General features: G+C 41.8%; 1 protein-coding gene across 2 annotated transcripts; it reads right to left on the bottom strand.

The window, feature by feature from the left end:
• Positions 1-723: 723 nt before the first annotated feature.
• On the bottom strand, positions 724-16483 carry METTL6 (methyltransferase 6, tRNA N3-cytidine). Of its 2 annotated transcripts, none has more exons than XM_065876361.1 (5): positions 15871-16483; positions 14872-15003; positions 8224-8394; positions 3256-3397; positions 724-1086 (listed from the first exon to the last, which is right to left on the bottom strand). In XM_065876361.1, the coding sequence occupies exons 1-5, from the start codon at positions 16093-16095 to the stop codon at positions 905-907; spliced, it is 852 nt and encodes a 283-aa protein (XP_065732433.1). In that variant the 5' UTR covers positions 16096-16483; the 3' UTR covers positions 724-904. The 2 variants fall into 2 exon arrangements, with proteins under 2 accessions (XP_065732433.1, XP_065732434.1); XM_065876362.1 differs by having other exon boundaries at positions 724-1056; positions 15871-16482.
• Positions 16484-16861: the final 378 nt, after the last annotated feature.

Here is a 16861-nt window from a genome sequence, read left to right as displayed (position 1 = left end):
CTTCAAATGTGTTTGGCGTTGAAGGGCCCTAGCTGGCTGTGTGTGGTCCAGGCAGTACAGTCAAGACAACCATTCTCATGAACAGGAAACATCATGGCCTACAGGATCAGCTTTGTTAGCAGGCCAAAAGAACTCTGATTTCATTTTATAAAGTGAAAGTCATTACACAGGAATGCTTGGGAAACAGGTCAGCAGACCAATCTGAGGATTTTCCCATATGCCACCTCAGCAACTAGCCATGGCAGTCATTGCCTCTTAGCTGCTGCCGCCTCATTTCCCAGTGGGGAGCTGGGACAGGGGATGGCCTTCCCGTCTCCCTCAGGGCACTGTGGCCAGGGACTGGCCCAATTACAGACGGTCTCAAGAACGAAGCAGGGAGCCATGGGGTGTTCCTGAGACTTCCAATGCAAAAGTGGCATTTGTGGACACTGGTCCTAAGGAGGCACATAAAATGAACCAAAGCAGAGGGAAATGGGCAAACATGAGACACTGGAGAAAGAAGAGAAGAGAACAATCCTTCAAGCTAAAAATACACAGGGCTGTGTTATTTTAGTCTATTTGGCCTCATTTTTCCACAGGGTTGTCTGACATGCTGCCTAGAGACACATTTACAGACTTCAGGAGTAATGAATGACACGGGTCTCTCTAAGTGCTACAGGGCCCTCGTGCTTTCCTCTGTGGAATCTTAAGACAACACGGCTAAATCACTTTATACCATAAAACTTTCCTCTTCAGGTCTTGCAATTTTATTTACAATTCTGTAACACACACACACTTGCTACCTTTTAATATAAAAAGTATATATATTCATTTTAAAAAGTTAAAATATAAAAGTACACAAAATAAAGAGTGACTTTAAACTTTCCTCTTCAAGGGGAGGCACAGACATCAACTTCGTGAAAGGTCAGGACTCGTGGCCCAGGCACGGGGTCACAGGAGTTGGGTTCTTCAGAGACTTTCGGAACTTGCTCTGAAGGAAAACCCTCGGTACACACAGGCCTTCTTTTTTATTCACCGTCTCACGAAACACATACTCGTTCACCTCTTCTTCGTAACCTGTGTCCATAAAGAGCCGTGCCAGGAATTCTAGAAGACAAGCAGATCGACAGCGCTCGCAGTCTGGACTCCACTGCACCGCTGAGCAGTGGTGAGGGGGGCGGGAGGCTGAGACAGGGCATCCTTAATGGAAGGAGAACCTCAACACTAAAAGGTAAAGAAGGTTTTGTTCTGGAAAGTTAACAAACTCCTACTTCTCCCTGTCAAACAAAAACTCCCAAATAAACAATAAGCAAAAAAGTTTAAGAACAACCTGGAGTACGTCCTCCTTGCCCTACTGTGATTCCCCAAGGACAAGAGTCTGAGTAAAAAGAAACACAATTCCAGACTGGCTGTACTCATGCAAAGTGCGTGTGTGCTCTATTTGTTTACATCAAGCACCTCATCTATGCTAACATGAAGGAGGAAAATCAGTGACCAAACTGGGGAGAAAAAAAATCATCTGATAGTGACATACCCTAAGGAAAAGTTAATCCAAGTAATACATCACTACACATTAAGTGAAACAAACAGAATGGCTACGTAGCAAAAACAAAGACTCTTATCGAGGGCATTACTCCAAAGAATGTGCTCTGAAGCACTCTGCAGATATTATTGCATCTTCTCATTTATAATTGGTTTAATCAGATTTCATGAATCCAAAACATTAAAACAAATTTTTAATTTTCACCGTAGATTTTTAATGGTTTTGTAGTTTTAATGGTAATCACTCATTTTTAGCTTTAAGAGACTATTTCACTTCAAGAAATACAAATGTTGTAAAAATTAGAGCTTAAGAAGGTAATTATCTTATGGTTCAGATTACAGGCATACCTCAGAGATATTGTGGGTTCGGTTCCAGACCACCACAATAAAGGCAAATATTGCAATAAAGCGAGCCACACGAATTTTCTGGTTTCTCAGTGCATATGAAGTTATGTTTACAGTATACTGTAGTCTATTAAGTGTGCAGTAGCACTGTGTCTAAAAAAACAATGTGTATACCTTAATTTAAAAATACTGTATTGCTAAAAATTGCTAACCATCACGTGAGCCTATAGTGAGTCTTAGTAGTAACGTCCAAGATCACTGATCACAGATCACCATAGGAAATATAATAATTTATAATAGTTCAAAATATTGCGAGAATTACCAAAATCTGACATAGAGGCATGAAGTGAGCAAATGCTGTGAGAAAAATGGTGCCAATAGACTTGTTCGACACAGGGTTGTCAGAAACATCCCATTTACGAAAAATGCAATATCCACGAAGCACAATAAAACGAGGTATACCTGTATTTAACAGGCTTAAAACTAACGTTCAAAATACCTAAAAGAGGGCTTCCCTGGTGGCGCAGTGGTTTAGAGTCCGCCTGCCGATGCAGGGGACACAGGTTCGTGCCCTGGTCCGGGAAGATCCCACATGCCGCGGAGCGGCTGGGCCCGTGAGCCATGGTCGCTGAGTCTGCGCGTCCGAAGCCTGTGCTCCGCAACGGGAGAGGCCACAACAGTGAGAGGCCCGCGTACCAAAAAAAAAAACTACCTAAAAGACTAAAATCATGTTCGGTGTTTGGATGGTTTTCTTATCAAAAAAGACCTTTTAAAGGCCCCTCTATAGCAAATTTGTGTAAAAAGTTTCAATCACTTTTTTCCTTAAAGATTTTTCCTGATGTGGACTATTTTTGAAATCTTTATTGAATTTGTTACAATATTGCTTGTTTTTTGTTTTGATGTTTTGGCCTCGAGGCATGTGGGGTCTTAGCTCCCCAACCAGGGATCGAACCTGCACCCTCTGCATTGAAAGATAAAGTCTTAACCACTGGACCGCCAGGGAAGTCCCTCAATCACTTTTATAGAAAAAGGTTTCTTACCTTTGTGAGACTCAAGTAATCTCAAGGCACTACCCTGTCCTATTTGCTTTATGCCTGAGTGAACGAAGTGAAGATTCTGGTTTGCTCTCCCCTCTTTCCAGCGCAGCTCCTGGCGTCATCCACATGGCGGCGCATCAGAGCCTGTCCACTGATCAGGCTCACTAACTGGACACGGTCACCAGAGGCGGCCCGTGAGCTCACAGCCAGGGCTGGTAAGTGGTGCACGTGAGCGGGCTTGTTCTGGGACCTTGTGCTTGTAAGGGGGGTACAGTCACCCCCACTCCAACTGGTACCACAGTGACAATGCAATCAAGGAAACAGCAGTCAAGACAGATTCCAGCAATCTTACCATCAGTGAAAAAATACGATCTGGTTCCATCTTGTCTAACATAAAAGTTTTCTGCAAGTTTGCTGCCGGCTTTAAACCTAAGCATGGCATGATCATACAGCCCATAGTCGCGAAACAAGACACTTTTGCCTGGTTTTAATACCTACGAAACAAAACAGGCTGCACGTAATTCAAGGACCCAGTCAAACAGAGCTTACTATAAAATAAAACCTGATTAATTTAGGGATTAAAATACCTTGCATTTGTGACAGTTATGAAAGGGGCCAGACTGCAATACCCATACTATGAAGGAAAAGGGCCTGATAAGCAAAGGTGTGCTAAGACTTGGCAGTGTCCTGTGCACTGGAGGGGTACTTCCTGAGCACTAATGAGAGCTCTGTGGAAGGTCCAGTGTCACACAATTAAAGTGTTAAAGACATCAGAAGAAACAATCATACCCTCACTAAAACACGTTCTCCCACCATTTTATTAGCCATCTCCTAATCCATGACCCTGCAGTCAAATTGTTTCTTTAAAAAAATACTATGTCATTTTCACTTTTTACAGATTTTTTGGGCTTCCTCATCCTGAGTCTCAGCTCTGGTCTCCCACGCTACAATTCTGTATGGTTTGCCCACCACGCTAACAGTGGACGGCCCTCTATAGCTTACCAGACATTTTCTCATTGGGTCTTCACACAATTCTGGGAGGAAGGAAGGAAGGAGTGTGATTATCCTCTGTGAGACAAGGAAACTGGTAGCAGAAGAGGGAAGTGATTTGCCCACAATCATACAAAAGCTACTAAGGAGGGGGGGGCAGGACTCAAGCTGGGGTTAAAGGCATCACACTGCAGGATCAGGGATGTTTGTTAGCCCTGGGCAGAGTAGGGGCGGGGGGGGGGGGTGTCATTCCAATTCTGTGCTCACTACTGACAAGACAAGAGAGGCAGTGAGGGCAGGGGTAACTTGAGTATTCTTCCCACACTGCTGCACTTCTTGATTTGAAGCGAAGCATCCTCACGCTAGTGCAGTGTGTAGAGAAGGGACCAGTGTCAGGCTCCGGTGGGAGTCCCTCACTACAGCCTTTCAGAAATAGCTGTCACAGAGCAGATGTCTCAAAAATTGGAAGGTAAAATCCGCCGGGAGTGGTATAACTGCCCCTCTCTTACACAGCAAATAGCCATAAGCTTTTCAGAATGAAAAGAAAGTGGTACTTGCTGTGACACTTGCTTTTTATGCGGGGATTCTTTCAAACTGCGTAACTTTACCAAATAAGAGTGGACTTCAAAAGGGGGCATTGATTTTATTAAATATATTCTGCCCCATCACATCAACAAGATGATTTTTAAGACATGACATGTAGCACCTTTTATAGATTTTTGATGTAATTTGATGTTTCCTCTTCCTGAATAGAATAGGAAAGATTGCCCATAATACTTCCAAGTGTGCTGCAGATTTTCTCATTTAGCAAATTCTTTTTTTTTGGCCACGCCCCATGGCTTGTGGGATCTTAGTTCCCCATCCAGGGAGCAAACCCACGCCCTTGGAACTGAAAGCACGGAGTCCTAACCACTGGACTGCCAGGGAATTCCATCATTTAGCGAATTCTTATCAACGCTAGCATGCATTTAAAATATTGTCAGTAAAGTGCCTCTTCGATAAAAACATTCATACCTTGGTCAGAAGTGCTAAATTTTAAAATGTGAATAATTGAGAAGGAAAAAGTCTGAAAATTTTAGTCTGCGTGAGAAAGAAATCATTCTTAATTTCAGAGGGAAGGAAAGCCTGCATGGGACCCTTGCTCAGGAATTTGGGAAATCCTGGTCCATATCCCAGCTTTTCTGTTAACTGGTTCAATGACCATGGACAACATTGCATCCCTCTGAATGTATTTTCTCGTCCGTAAGACAGTAATTATGGTATAACACCTCCTTTGATGGCGGGGCTGTACAGCCACCGGCTTTCCTCGCCCTCCCAACAGCTCCAGGAAGAAAGCAGGTGAGGTCGACCAGACCCACTCCACGTTGAGTGAGGCTCAGAGTACAAGTGACTCACCTGGGCTTTCAAGGCAAGTCAGTGGCACAGGAAAACCAAAATCTCGTCTTCTGATGACAAATTTGGTCTATTTTTATTTTACCGTTCTATTCGAAAACTGAGGGAATTCAACTTTAAGGCTGCCTTTCAGTGTAAAATTATGTGGTTTTAAAATTTCTCAGGTGTTAACATCCTAGAGTAATTATCTCTACCGTACAATAGCTTATTACTGTAGCTGATCAAGCAAGACTGCAGAGCTGCCCAAAGGGTGCCTGATTGTCAAGAGGCTGAGAGCTCGCTTCTTCCAGTAATTTCCTAATGAAGCACATGGTCTCAAATTAATGAACCAGTGACTGACTATGCATGACAGCATCACACTGCTGCCGTGAACTCATTCCAGGTCAGCTGAAAAAGGATTTCTATTGGGGGGTAAAAACAGGAAGACTGCTGAAATGGAATTTGTTACTATAAGAAAGGGGCCAGGTATGGACTGGGACAGCTCAAGTTAACTTTTCTTTTAATACAACACTTCATTATATACTAAATATAGATAACATGCTGTATGTTTCCATTTAAATCAAGAATAGGCATATCCTCATTAACACCCGGCTCTGTCAGACTTAACTTTATTAATCTAATTGTGTCTCATTATGGTTTTATTTTCCATTTCCTGGGTTATTGAGGTTATCTTTTCATATGTTAACTATTTGTGTGTTCTCTTCTGTAACATGACTGTTTGCTCATTTTTCTATTGTCATTCTTACTGTTACTCAGGAATTCCTTATACATTCTGGATACTAGGCCGACCAGGGATCGAAGCCATGCCCCCTACAGTGGAAGCTCGGAATCTTAACCACTAGACCGCCAAGGAAGTCCCTCAGTTGAGTAGATTTTAAGTTACTTTTCCCACCTTGTCTTTTCAATTTCTTTGTACTATACTGTCTTTTGAAGAACAGAAACTCTTAATTTTTTACCATCATCTTTATGCATAGAATGTTTCTGAATCTTTGAGAAAATTTTCCCTACTCTGAAGTCAAAGATTTTCTCCTATATTTTCTTCTGAAAGGCTTAAACTTTTGTCTTTTCCATTTGTCTTTAAATCCACCTGGAATGACTCTTGAATAGGATGTGAAGTAGGAATACAATTTTGGTTTTCTCTCACATGGCCTACCAACAGTCCCAGAATCATTTGCTGAGCAGTCCTTTTCCCAGGGATCTTCAATGTCACCTCTATCAACTATCAAATTTCCATATATATATGGATCTGCTTTTAAGCTATCACATTCCATTTGTCAATTTGTCTGTCCCTCTGCCAATACCACTGTGTCTTAATAATTGTAGTTGTAACAAGCCTTTATATCTGGTAGGGTATAAATCTCCCCATTGCCTTCTTCTTCAAGAGTGTTTTGACTCTTTGTTCCTTCATGTAAATTTAAAATCAGCTGTCAATTTCCTCAAAAAAAAAAAAAGTCTACCAAAAAACTCAAAATCAAACAAAGAAGTAAAACAAAACAGGTAACATGAAGAGGAAAAGTAAGATTGCACAATGCGTGTTATTCTTTTTTAAGTGTACAGTTCTGTGGCACTGAGTACATTCATCTTATACTTATGTAATTCTGTTCATATTTTCTCATTAGACAATTGTATTATCTGCAAATAATGAGTTCTGTTTCTTTCTCATTCTAAAACCCTTTATTCCTTTTTCTGGTCTTTTCCAGCTGACTAGGACCTCCAGTATAATGATGGATAGAATATTGACAGTGGGCACTCTCGTCCCCAGCAAAGTTCCAGACACTCCTTACTCTGCCCCTATTACCTCCGACTCCTTCCTAATCCCCAAAACCCTCCATCAAATCACGGTATCCTGAACGTCCCCTTCTTTTTTGTGCTAACAAAAACCTGACTGTCCCCTGAGGAAGCAGTTTTCCCTGCAACCTCTCAAGTCAGGCTGTGTTTTCTCCCATGGTCCTTGTATCACTGGGCGTGGGAATGGGTCTGGGGTTCTCCTTGCCCCATTGCTACTTTCTGTGCATTCCCCTTTCTCCTCCCCAAGCCTCATGTCTGAATCTCCTGTCATCAGATCATATCACCCACTATCCCTTATTGTTAGTCATCTATTAGTTCCAGGGTCATTTCCCTCCATTTCATGATGAACGCGTCTCCTGGTTTATGCTTTTATCCTCATACTACTCCATTCTTAATTCCCAACAATTTCAACATGCATGTGGACTATGCTTCCAAATATGCTGGCCTCAATGATTTGAGCTTCTCTCTTCCAAAGATCTCGTCTTCCACCCTGCCTTAATCACTCGCTCCCGCAGTAATGTCCTAAGGTCTTGTCAACACTGTAAAGTATAACCCCTTCATACTCTCAATGTCACACAAGTAACTCTCCGACCACCCCCTCCACCATTTTTCCAGCTCTTTCTCTAACTCCCCATCTTTCATAAACCTTCACCTTCACCTGAGTCATCAAATCAGGGATCCTCCCATCGGTCCCCTCTTCCCTCTTTACCTGGCTTAAGTCCCATGCCTATCTGTGGATATACACTGGGTTCTCATCTGTTCATATGCCAGGGCAGGGAAAGGAGAGGTAAGGAGGAAAAAACCTTACAAAACCTCACAATCAGAGGGCTAAAACCATCTGAATTTTTAAAAAAATTGTTTTCAGTGAGAATAGTTATTCCCTAACAGGTTTCCAGCATCTTGAAATTTCTACCTCGCTACTCTTTTAAAACATCACGAACCAGGGTTAAATTTTAATGTACAGCTCTACATATACAGAGGCTCTCAGCTAATGTCCACTTCCTCAGCTTGCTGGACACTTTCCATTCTCTCTGTAAACTGACTGAAGCCACGAGACTCTGTCAATCGAGACAGCACGTGAGCCTCAGAGGGAAGGTAAGTGAAAAGATCAGGACATCTAACCCTCAAGTGCAGGCTCCCAATTACTAACCTTGTAAATGTTTTGTAAGACAAGGTGCATTTTATCAGGGTGAACCGCAGAGAGCACAAATATCAACATGACAACATCCACAGACTCCGGGGGCACGTGTTCCAGAAGGTCATCTTTAGTCAGATCACACTGGAATACCTTGCATCGTTCTGTGTCATATAAAGGATTTTGCTAGAGAGGAGAAAAACACAGCATCAAAAGGAGATCCTACTTCTACGTGTACACTGCTGCACAGAAATCAATGATCACTTTGTAACTGGGTAAAACAGTAATGAACCATTTGCACATTAAAGCATGTAATGTTCAATACTGCTACAACAGACAAGATTTCAACAAATCATTTTTTTCCTTTTAAAAAAATTTTATTTTATATTGGAGTATATTTGATTAACAATGTTGTTAGTTTCAGGTGTACAGCAGAGTGATTCAGTTACACATATACACGTACCTATTCTTTTTCAAATTCTTTTCCCATTTAGGTTATTACAGAGTATTGAGCAGAGTTCCCTGTGCTATACAGCAGGTCCTTGTTGGTTACCTGTTTTATATATATTAACCAATCATTTTTAACTGTGTACACAGTCTATCACATATTCTAAATTGAGCATTTTAGAAGCATGTAACTCCAGAGGGATGATAATCCAAAACCAGCCTCTGCTCCCTTAACCCTATGAGAAGTCCTTCCAGCTTCCTTTATTGAGATGCTCCCACAGTTCTTCTGGGTATATTTTCCCTTGATGCAGCAAGCTAATAAAACCTAACTTTTTTTTTTTTTAACTACAAGTGTGTTCCCGGTACATTTTGGTTCATTGTTTCAACACATGTATAAGAGCATTATGGAAAAAAATATCAAACTTTTCTTTAATGGAAATAAGGACTTTAATAAATTGAGAGATATACAAAGTTATTGGATGGGAAGGTTCAATGTTGAAAAGATGTCAGTTCTACCTATAACTCCTCTTATAAATCCAATGCAATCTCAACTGAATCTCCACAGATTTCTAGAAACTTGACAAGGTAAATTTTATTCATCTGGAAGTGAAAATCTTGAGGAATAGCCAAGATGATTTTTTTTTTTGATAGTGGCCATCCTAATGGCTGTGAGGTGATATCACATTGTGGGGTTTTGTTTTTTTGTTTGTTTTAATTTATTTATTTTATTGATTTATTTTTTTTGGCTGTGTTGGGTCTTCGTTGCTGTGCATGGGCTTTCTCTAGTTGCAGTGAGCGGGGGCTACTCTTCGTTGCGGTGCGCAGGCTTCTCATCATGGTGGCTTCTCTTGTTGCAGAGTAAGGGCTCTAGGCGCGTAGGCTTCAGTAGTTGCAGCATGCAGGCTCAGTAGTTGTGGCTCGCGGGCTCTAGAGCACAAGCTCAGTAGTTGTGGCGCACGGGCTTAGCTGCTCTGCGGCATGTGGGATCTTCCCAGACCAGGGCTTGAACCTGTGTCCCCTGCATTGGCAGGTGGATTCTTAACCACTGTGCCAACAGGGAAGCCTGCCAAGACGATTTTTAAATGAAGAACAATGGAAGAGGAGGCGCACTACTGGACATCAAAACACATTACAAAATGAAGTACTAAAACAGTGTGGTTTGAGAATGGGGACAAATAGATCACTGAGACAGAACAGAGTCCCCAAATAGACCCATGTATAAAGAGGGATCAGTAGTGTATATGACAGAAGAGAGATGACAAAAATGACAATTAGATTTAAAAAAAGGTAGATGATAGGGACTTCCCTGGTGGCGCAGTGATTAAGAATCCACCTGCCAATGCAGGGGACATGGGTTCGAGCCCTGGTCCGGGAAGATCCCACATGCTGCGGAGCAACTAAACTCGTGCACCAAAACTACTGAGACTGTGCTCTAGAGTCCACAAGCCATAGCTACTGAGCCCACGTGCCACAACTACTGAAGCCCGCGTGCCTAGAGCCCGTACTCCGCAACAAGAGAAGCCAGTGCAATGAGAAGCCTGTGCACCGCAACAAAGAGTAGCCCCCTCTCTCCACAACTAGAGAAAGCCTGCGCACAGCAACAAAGACCCAATGTGGCCAAAAATAAATTAAAAAAAAAAAGGAGATAATACAGGTGACAATTATCAGGAATGGAAAACGAATTTCTCACTCAATTCACTGTTTGAACAGCTAGCTCTATCCACTTGTGTTAGAGGACAGCAGACCGCTTGGAGTAATAAAAGACTTGCAGCTCCAGTGCAGAGACGTAGAGAGGTGGAGAGATGTAGGTCCCATCCTTATAGGAAACAAGCTGGACAGACAGCAACTTTATGTGAACCCATGAAAGAACAGAGGTCAAAGAACCACCAGCCATCCCCAAATCTGGAGAGGGACAGGTGCCTTCAGGGAGACGCAGGACCCAAGCATTTGCTTACCTGAGGCAGTAGCCTTCAGCCTGGAAAGAGAAAATTAGAAATGTGACAAACAGCTGAAGCCTCCGGGATGTTCCCACCCTTTGCAGGTGTTTCCACCAAGGACATCACCAGGCTCTCACAGAGACAATGGTGCTCTTTCTGGTGCTGGACTTTCTCACCTCCTTTAAGGGAGGAAAGGTTTAACCTGCAGGGGAAAAGCCATCTGAAGCCTGTATCCTTAGGGCACTGGTGGAGTACCACTACCACTGGGGGAGGGCCCTACTCTTCCCAGACCTAGTCTTAATCTGCAGAGCGAATGGCCTCAAGACCACAGAGGATGACAGAGGCGGGAAGCGATGGGGGAGAAAAGCTCTATTCCTGGAGAAGCAGAAACACTTGTGAGGGTCACACCCCTAAGACACAGGTCCATTATGCAGTTCAAAAACTGAGAATCAGAACATTAGAGAACAGTCTCTTTCCCCACATACTACCAACAAATCTCCAGTAATAACAACAGTGGATTGCTGGGAAAGCTGCAAGAGACAGACTCTTCATGGTGAACAGCACAAAGGGAAGACCCAAAGCCAAGAGGAGCAACAAAAACAAAGTCACCAGAGGAGTTTGAAGTCTCTGAGGCCAATAGCAACAACAAACCTCACAGGTAACTACAGCAACAAGAGACTTCAAATAGAGCCCAACTCCTGTCTAGATTATTACAAATCCTTATTACCTCAGTATCCACTGCCCTATATAACATGCCCAGCTTTCAACAAAAAAGAACAAGGCGTACCAAAAGGCAAGAAAAAATATGCTCTGAAGAGACAATCAATCATGAGAACCAGACTCAAATATGACACAGATGTTGAAACTACAGGTTTGGACATTTAAAATAACTGTGATTAACATATTAAAGGCTCTAAAGGAAAAGGAAGACAACATGCAAGATCAGATAGGTAATTTCACAAAGAGATAGAAACTACAAAACAAATCAACTGGAAATGCTAAAAACAAAAAACTTAGTTACAGAAATGAAGAATGCTTTTGACAGACTCATCAATAGGAATGCCTACTGCCTAAAGAGGAACCAGTGAACTTGATGATAGGACAATAAATTACACAAACGGAAGAAAGGGAAAAAAAGTTAAAAACAAACAAAAAACCAGCATCCAAGAGCTGTGAGACAATACAAATGGTATAACATACAAGTAATTGGAATCCTAGAAAGAGAAGAGGAAACAGAGCTGAAGAAATACTTGAAGATACAATGGCCAAACTTTTTCCAGATTGATTGAAAACCATAACCAAAATTTTAAAAAGCATATCTATGTGATTACAGAACTTATAAACAAGACATAAAACCTTCGTACCTTAAAAGGAAAAGATTATCAGATTGGTTCAAGATGGCAGAGTAGAAGGACGTGCACTCACTCCCTCTTGCGAGAGCACCGGAATCACAACTAACTGCTGAACAATCATCGACAGAAAATATATGAAGAGATTAGAGTCGAAAACTTCCCTAACATGAGAAAGGAAATAGCCATCCAAATCCAGGCAGGGCAGAGAGTCCCAGGCAGGATAAACCCAAGGAGAAACACACCGAGACACACAGTAATCAAATTGACAAAAATTAAAGACAAAGAAAAATTATTGAAAGCAACAAGGGAAAAAAGACAAATAACATACAAGGGAACTCCCACAAGGTTAACAGCTGATTTCTCAGTAACTCTACAAGCCAGAAGGGAGTGGCATGATATATTTAAAGTGATCAAAGGGAAGAACCTACAACCAAGATTACTCTACCCAGCAAAGATCTCATTCAGATTTGACGGAGAAATCAAAAGCTTTACAAACAAGCAAAAGCTAAGAGAATTCAGCACCACCAAACCAGCTCTACAACAAATGCTAAAGGAACTTCTCTAAGTGGGAAACACAAGAGAAGAAAAAGACCTACAAAAACAAACCAATAACAATTAAGAAAATGGTAATAGGAACATATATACCGATAATTACCTTAAACGTGAATGGATTAAATGCTCCAACCAAAAGACACAGGCTCGCTGAATGGATACAAAAACAAGACCTATAAATATGCTGTCTACAAGAGACCCACTTGAGACCTAGGGACACATACTGACTGAAAGTGAGGGGATGGAAAAAGATATGCCATGCAAATGGAAATCAAAAGAAAGCTGGAGTAGCAATACTCATATCAGATAAAATAGACTTTAAAATAAAGAATGTTACAAGAGACAAGGAAGGACACTACATAATGATGAAGGGATCAATCCAAGAAGAAGATATAACAATTATAAATATATATGCACCCAACATAGGAGCACCTCAATACATAAGGCAACTGCTAACAGCTATAAAAGAGGAAACTGACAGTAACACAATAATAGTGGGGGACTTCAACACCTCACTTACACCAATGGACAGATCATCCAGACAGAAAATTAATAAGGAAACACAGGCTTTAAATGACATAACAGACCAGATAGATTTAATTGATATTTATAGGACATTCCATCCAAAAACAGCAGACTACACTTTCTTCTCAAGTGCCCATGGAACATTCTCCAGGATAAATCACATCCTGGGTCACAGATCAAGCAGGGGATGTGGGCTTGATCCCTGGTGAGGGAACTAAGATCCCACACGCCGTGGGGCAACTAAGCCCACACACCACAACTACCGCGCTGGAGCACCACAACTAGAGAGCCCGCACACCGCAACTACTGAGCCTGCGTGCTCTGGAGCCTGCGCACCACAACTACAGAGAAGCCTGTTCACTGCAACGAAGAGCCCGCATGCCACAACTAAGACGTGACACAGCCAAACATAAATAAATAAATAATTGCAGACAGTACTTTTTGCTCATAAGATTGGAAGATATAAAGAAGACTGATGTCAAATGTTAAGGGCATAGAGGAAAAAATATCTTTATATTATTGGTGAAATTATAAATTGGTATAATTTTCTGGATGGAAGCCTGGCATTATCTACTTAAATTTCAACATGTATCCTTTCTCCAAGGAATTCTATTCTATTATTTACCACAGAAATAAGTGCATACATGTATTTTGGGGCATGTGTACAATTTTGATCACATTAACCCTACTTGTAAGAGCAAAAAATTAGAAACAATTCGAACAATTACCAACAAGGCAATTGTTACAGTATGGCATATCCGTTCTATGGGATACTACAACAGGTAAATGAAATACAGTGGACCTACATGTACTAGGATGAAAAACTCGGCAAGATATAACATAGAGTGAAGAAAGCAGGTTATAGTACAATGTGATGACACTATTTAAAAAGTCTAATAGATGCTAAAACTGTGAAAGGTTGGTGGAAAACTACATATCTGCATGTTGCCAAAGTATCCCCCACATATCTGTTAGTGACAAAAAGAAAATACCTGTGCAACAAAGGAATTAGGTAGTTACTACCTTAACCCAGCGATCAAAACTAGCATCACTTACAGCGAGATTACACTACTGCCTCCTGATAGGATGCAGTATGAAAGAAACAACATCAGCTATTAAAGTATTTTTGCCCAAAGTATTTTACCTGATTTAAATCTAACTTCTAGTTTACAGGAAATACAGAAACAAGTTAAACAATGATTAAAAGAAACAATCAGACCCAATTTGGCATGTGGGACCTCATTATAGAAAATGGCTTGCTCTCCGAAAATTTAATGTCAGTGGGGAAAAGGTCAAGGGGAAGGGCAGGAATGTTGTAGGCTAAGGAGATCTAAGGTACATAATAAAGTGTAAGATGTAGTCCTTAATTAAATATAGCTACTAAAGACACCTGGGGCTATTGGGGGAAATCTGAATCCAGACTGGGTATTAATGACATTAGGGAATTACAGTTATTTTTGTCAGACATGATAAGTATATTGTAGTCATGTAGAAAAAGTCCTCATTTTTTTTTTTAAGATGTAGGCATACATATATAGGAGTGAAGCGTGTCAACATTTGTAACTTACTTTAAAACAGTTCAGCAAGTCTATAAAGCAAAAATAGCAAAATGCTGGCAATCATTAAATCTGGATACAAGGATAAGGATGTTGTTTGATATTTCTTTCTACTTTTCTGAATACTGCTATGTTTCTGTATGTATTATACATGCATGTAAACAGGAAAACTAGGTTCACAGGGATCATAGCTGGTTAGCTTCAGGGAGAGGACTGAAATTGGGCAAATGGGTGTAGAAGGCAGGTCCAACAAGTCTAGGAAAATACAACAAAACACACAGCTGGGGCACCAACCTTGACATATTCAACTGCTCTTGGAGAAAAATCACAGGCATAGGCAAAGATATTCGGATCTTCTAAAAGCGGGAATAAACAGTTCCCAACCCCACAACCAGCTTCAAGCATAGTCAATTTTTGATCTTCAAACTGAGGAAAGAGAACCCAAAGTTACAGTACACTACATCTACAGAATGAAGAAAAAACTAAAAGGTCCATAACACGAGACAAGGTCTCTGCCCCCATGGAGTAGACAATTAAGTGAACTGATAACCCAAAGCCACTGATACCTCGTCCAACATTGGGCAGTTTGGTGTGGAGAAAACAAAGCATAATGGTTAACAGAATAGGCTCTGAGGTTAAACCACATGCACTCAAATCTGGACTCCTCCCCTCGCCCCGGGTTCTATCACTGAACAAATCACTTAAACAGCTTTGTGCCTCAATTTCATCAGCAAGTGGGGATAATACTAACGCCAAACTTCACCACGTTATTATAAGGCTTAAGTTACAGAACACATGTAAAGTTCTAGAAAACGGGCATGATAAAGTGTTCATCATTATTATTATTATGAACCTGTCACTGAAATCATTCATCATGAATTTAATATTTACAACTTTCAGATTAGCTTTAAAAAACAGAAAATGCCCCCTTTTTTTAAAACTTACAAAAAAAGCATATATTTATCTACTTTTCCTTCTCTTGCCATAATACAGAAGGATGATGCTGATGGCCTGATATGTCGGTGTGAAGTGGTTGATTTCAAAATTCTGTGACTGGCCTTTGTTAGACAACAGGACTGCAGTTACAGCGTCTTTTCTCCTCTGTATTATACAACTCAGCGACTGCTAAAACTACTTGAGACAAACAGTGTATATCTAAGGTACAAAAATTTATGAAGCCTCTGAGAGGTTTCATAAATTATCTCACACTCCCCCTGGGAATGCAATAAAGCACCCCCTCTTCTACACATTCTAAATGAAGAACAGCTCAAATAAGGTGTAATATTAGTTTACCTCTCTACATGATCTGAGCTCCTCAAACTCTCTGGTGGTCCAGTGTCTATCTTTGAAGAAATTAGTGCTATTTCTTTTGTAAAAAAGGTCCCAGTTCTTCTGAGCCTCTTTTTCCAGTTTTTGCTGTTTATAATCAGACACTAAAGCTTGGTCTCTTGTCAGTTTCTCCTCTTCTTCAGAGCTGAGAATCCTTGCCTGAAGCCCTTTCCTTTGCAAAGCAGCCATCTCCTAAGTTGATGGTAATATATTTAACACCGCTGGAGATTCTCCATTCCTGAACAACCTGAGGAATTCAAGCCGATACTGCAGACACAGGCAGGGTTTTCTCAGATGTGGTCCCTCAGGTTGGGTCCAAGCCTCAGGCAGCATCGGGTGTTTCGCAGGAAAAAGAGACTCCGGTTGGGGGGTTCTAGAACACTTTTTTAAAGATGCTGAGTTAGTGGTCCTACAACAGTTCTTTCACCTAACAGTTCAACTCAGCAAACGTTTACTACGTGCTGACCTTACACAAATCCCTGATCCGCTATTGAATATGTCACAAAGACCAAGACACAGCCGCTGCCTTCAGAGGGCTGACATTCAGCGGCCAGGGCTCTCACGCACAGAACTGTAAGGACGGTCACCGTTTCCAAGGACCGGAGACTCAGTGTTTTTCGGGGAAAACAGAGCTAAGCCCGGGTGGCCTGAGACTCTGAGTCTTACGAACCAGAGGGGGCGTCACTTCCCAGGGACTAAGGCCCTCGCGTCGCCGTCGGCACGCGAAGGGGAAGAAGAGACTCAGAGACGCGTGGCGTGGGGTGCCCAGGATACTCGGGATAAACCGGGCCGCCCAGCCGCGAGGGCCTGAGAGGACGGCGTGAACCTAGTCCCTCGCGCGCTGGGGCCCCGTCATCAGTTCCTAGGTTCACCTGGAGGGTGGGGCCGGGCGCGCTGAGCCCTCAGCCAGGCCAGCCTCGGAAGCAAAATTTGGGAGCTACAGCGGAATGACCCT

Source organism: Phocoena phocoena, chromosome 4, assembly GCF_963924675.1.
Source record: "Phocoena phocoena chromosome 4, mPhoPho1.1, whole genome shotgun sequence".
In the NCBI taxonomy this organism is placed as follows: Eukaryota; Metazoa; Chordata; class Mammalia; order Artiodactyla; family Phocoenidae; genus Phocoena; species Phocoena phocoena.
Note: the sequence above shows the minus strand (reverse complement) of the source record. Positions and strands in the feature narration are given on the sequence as shown.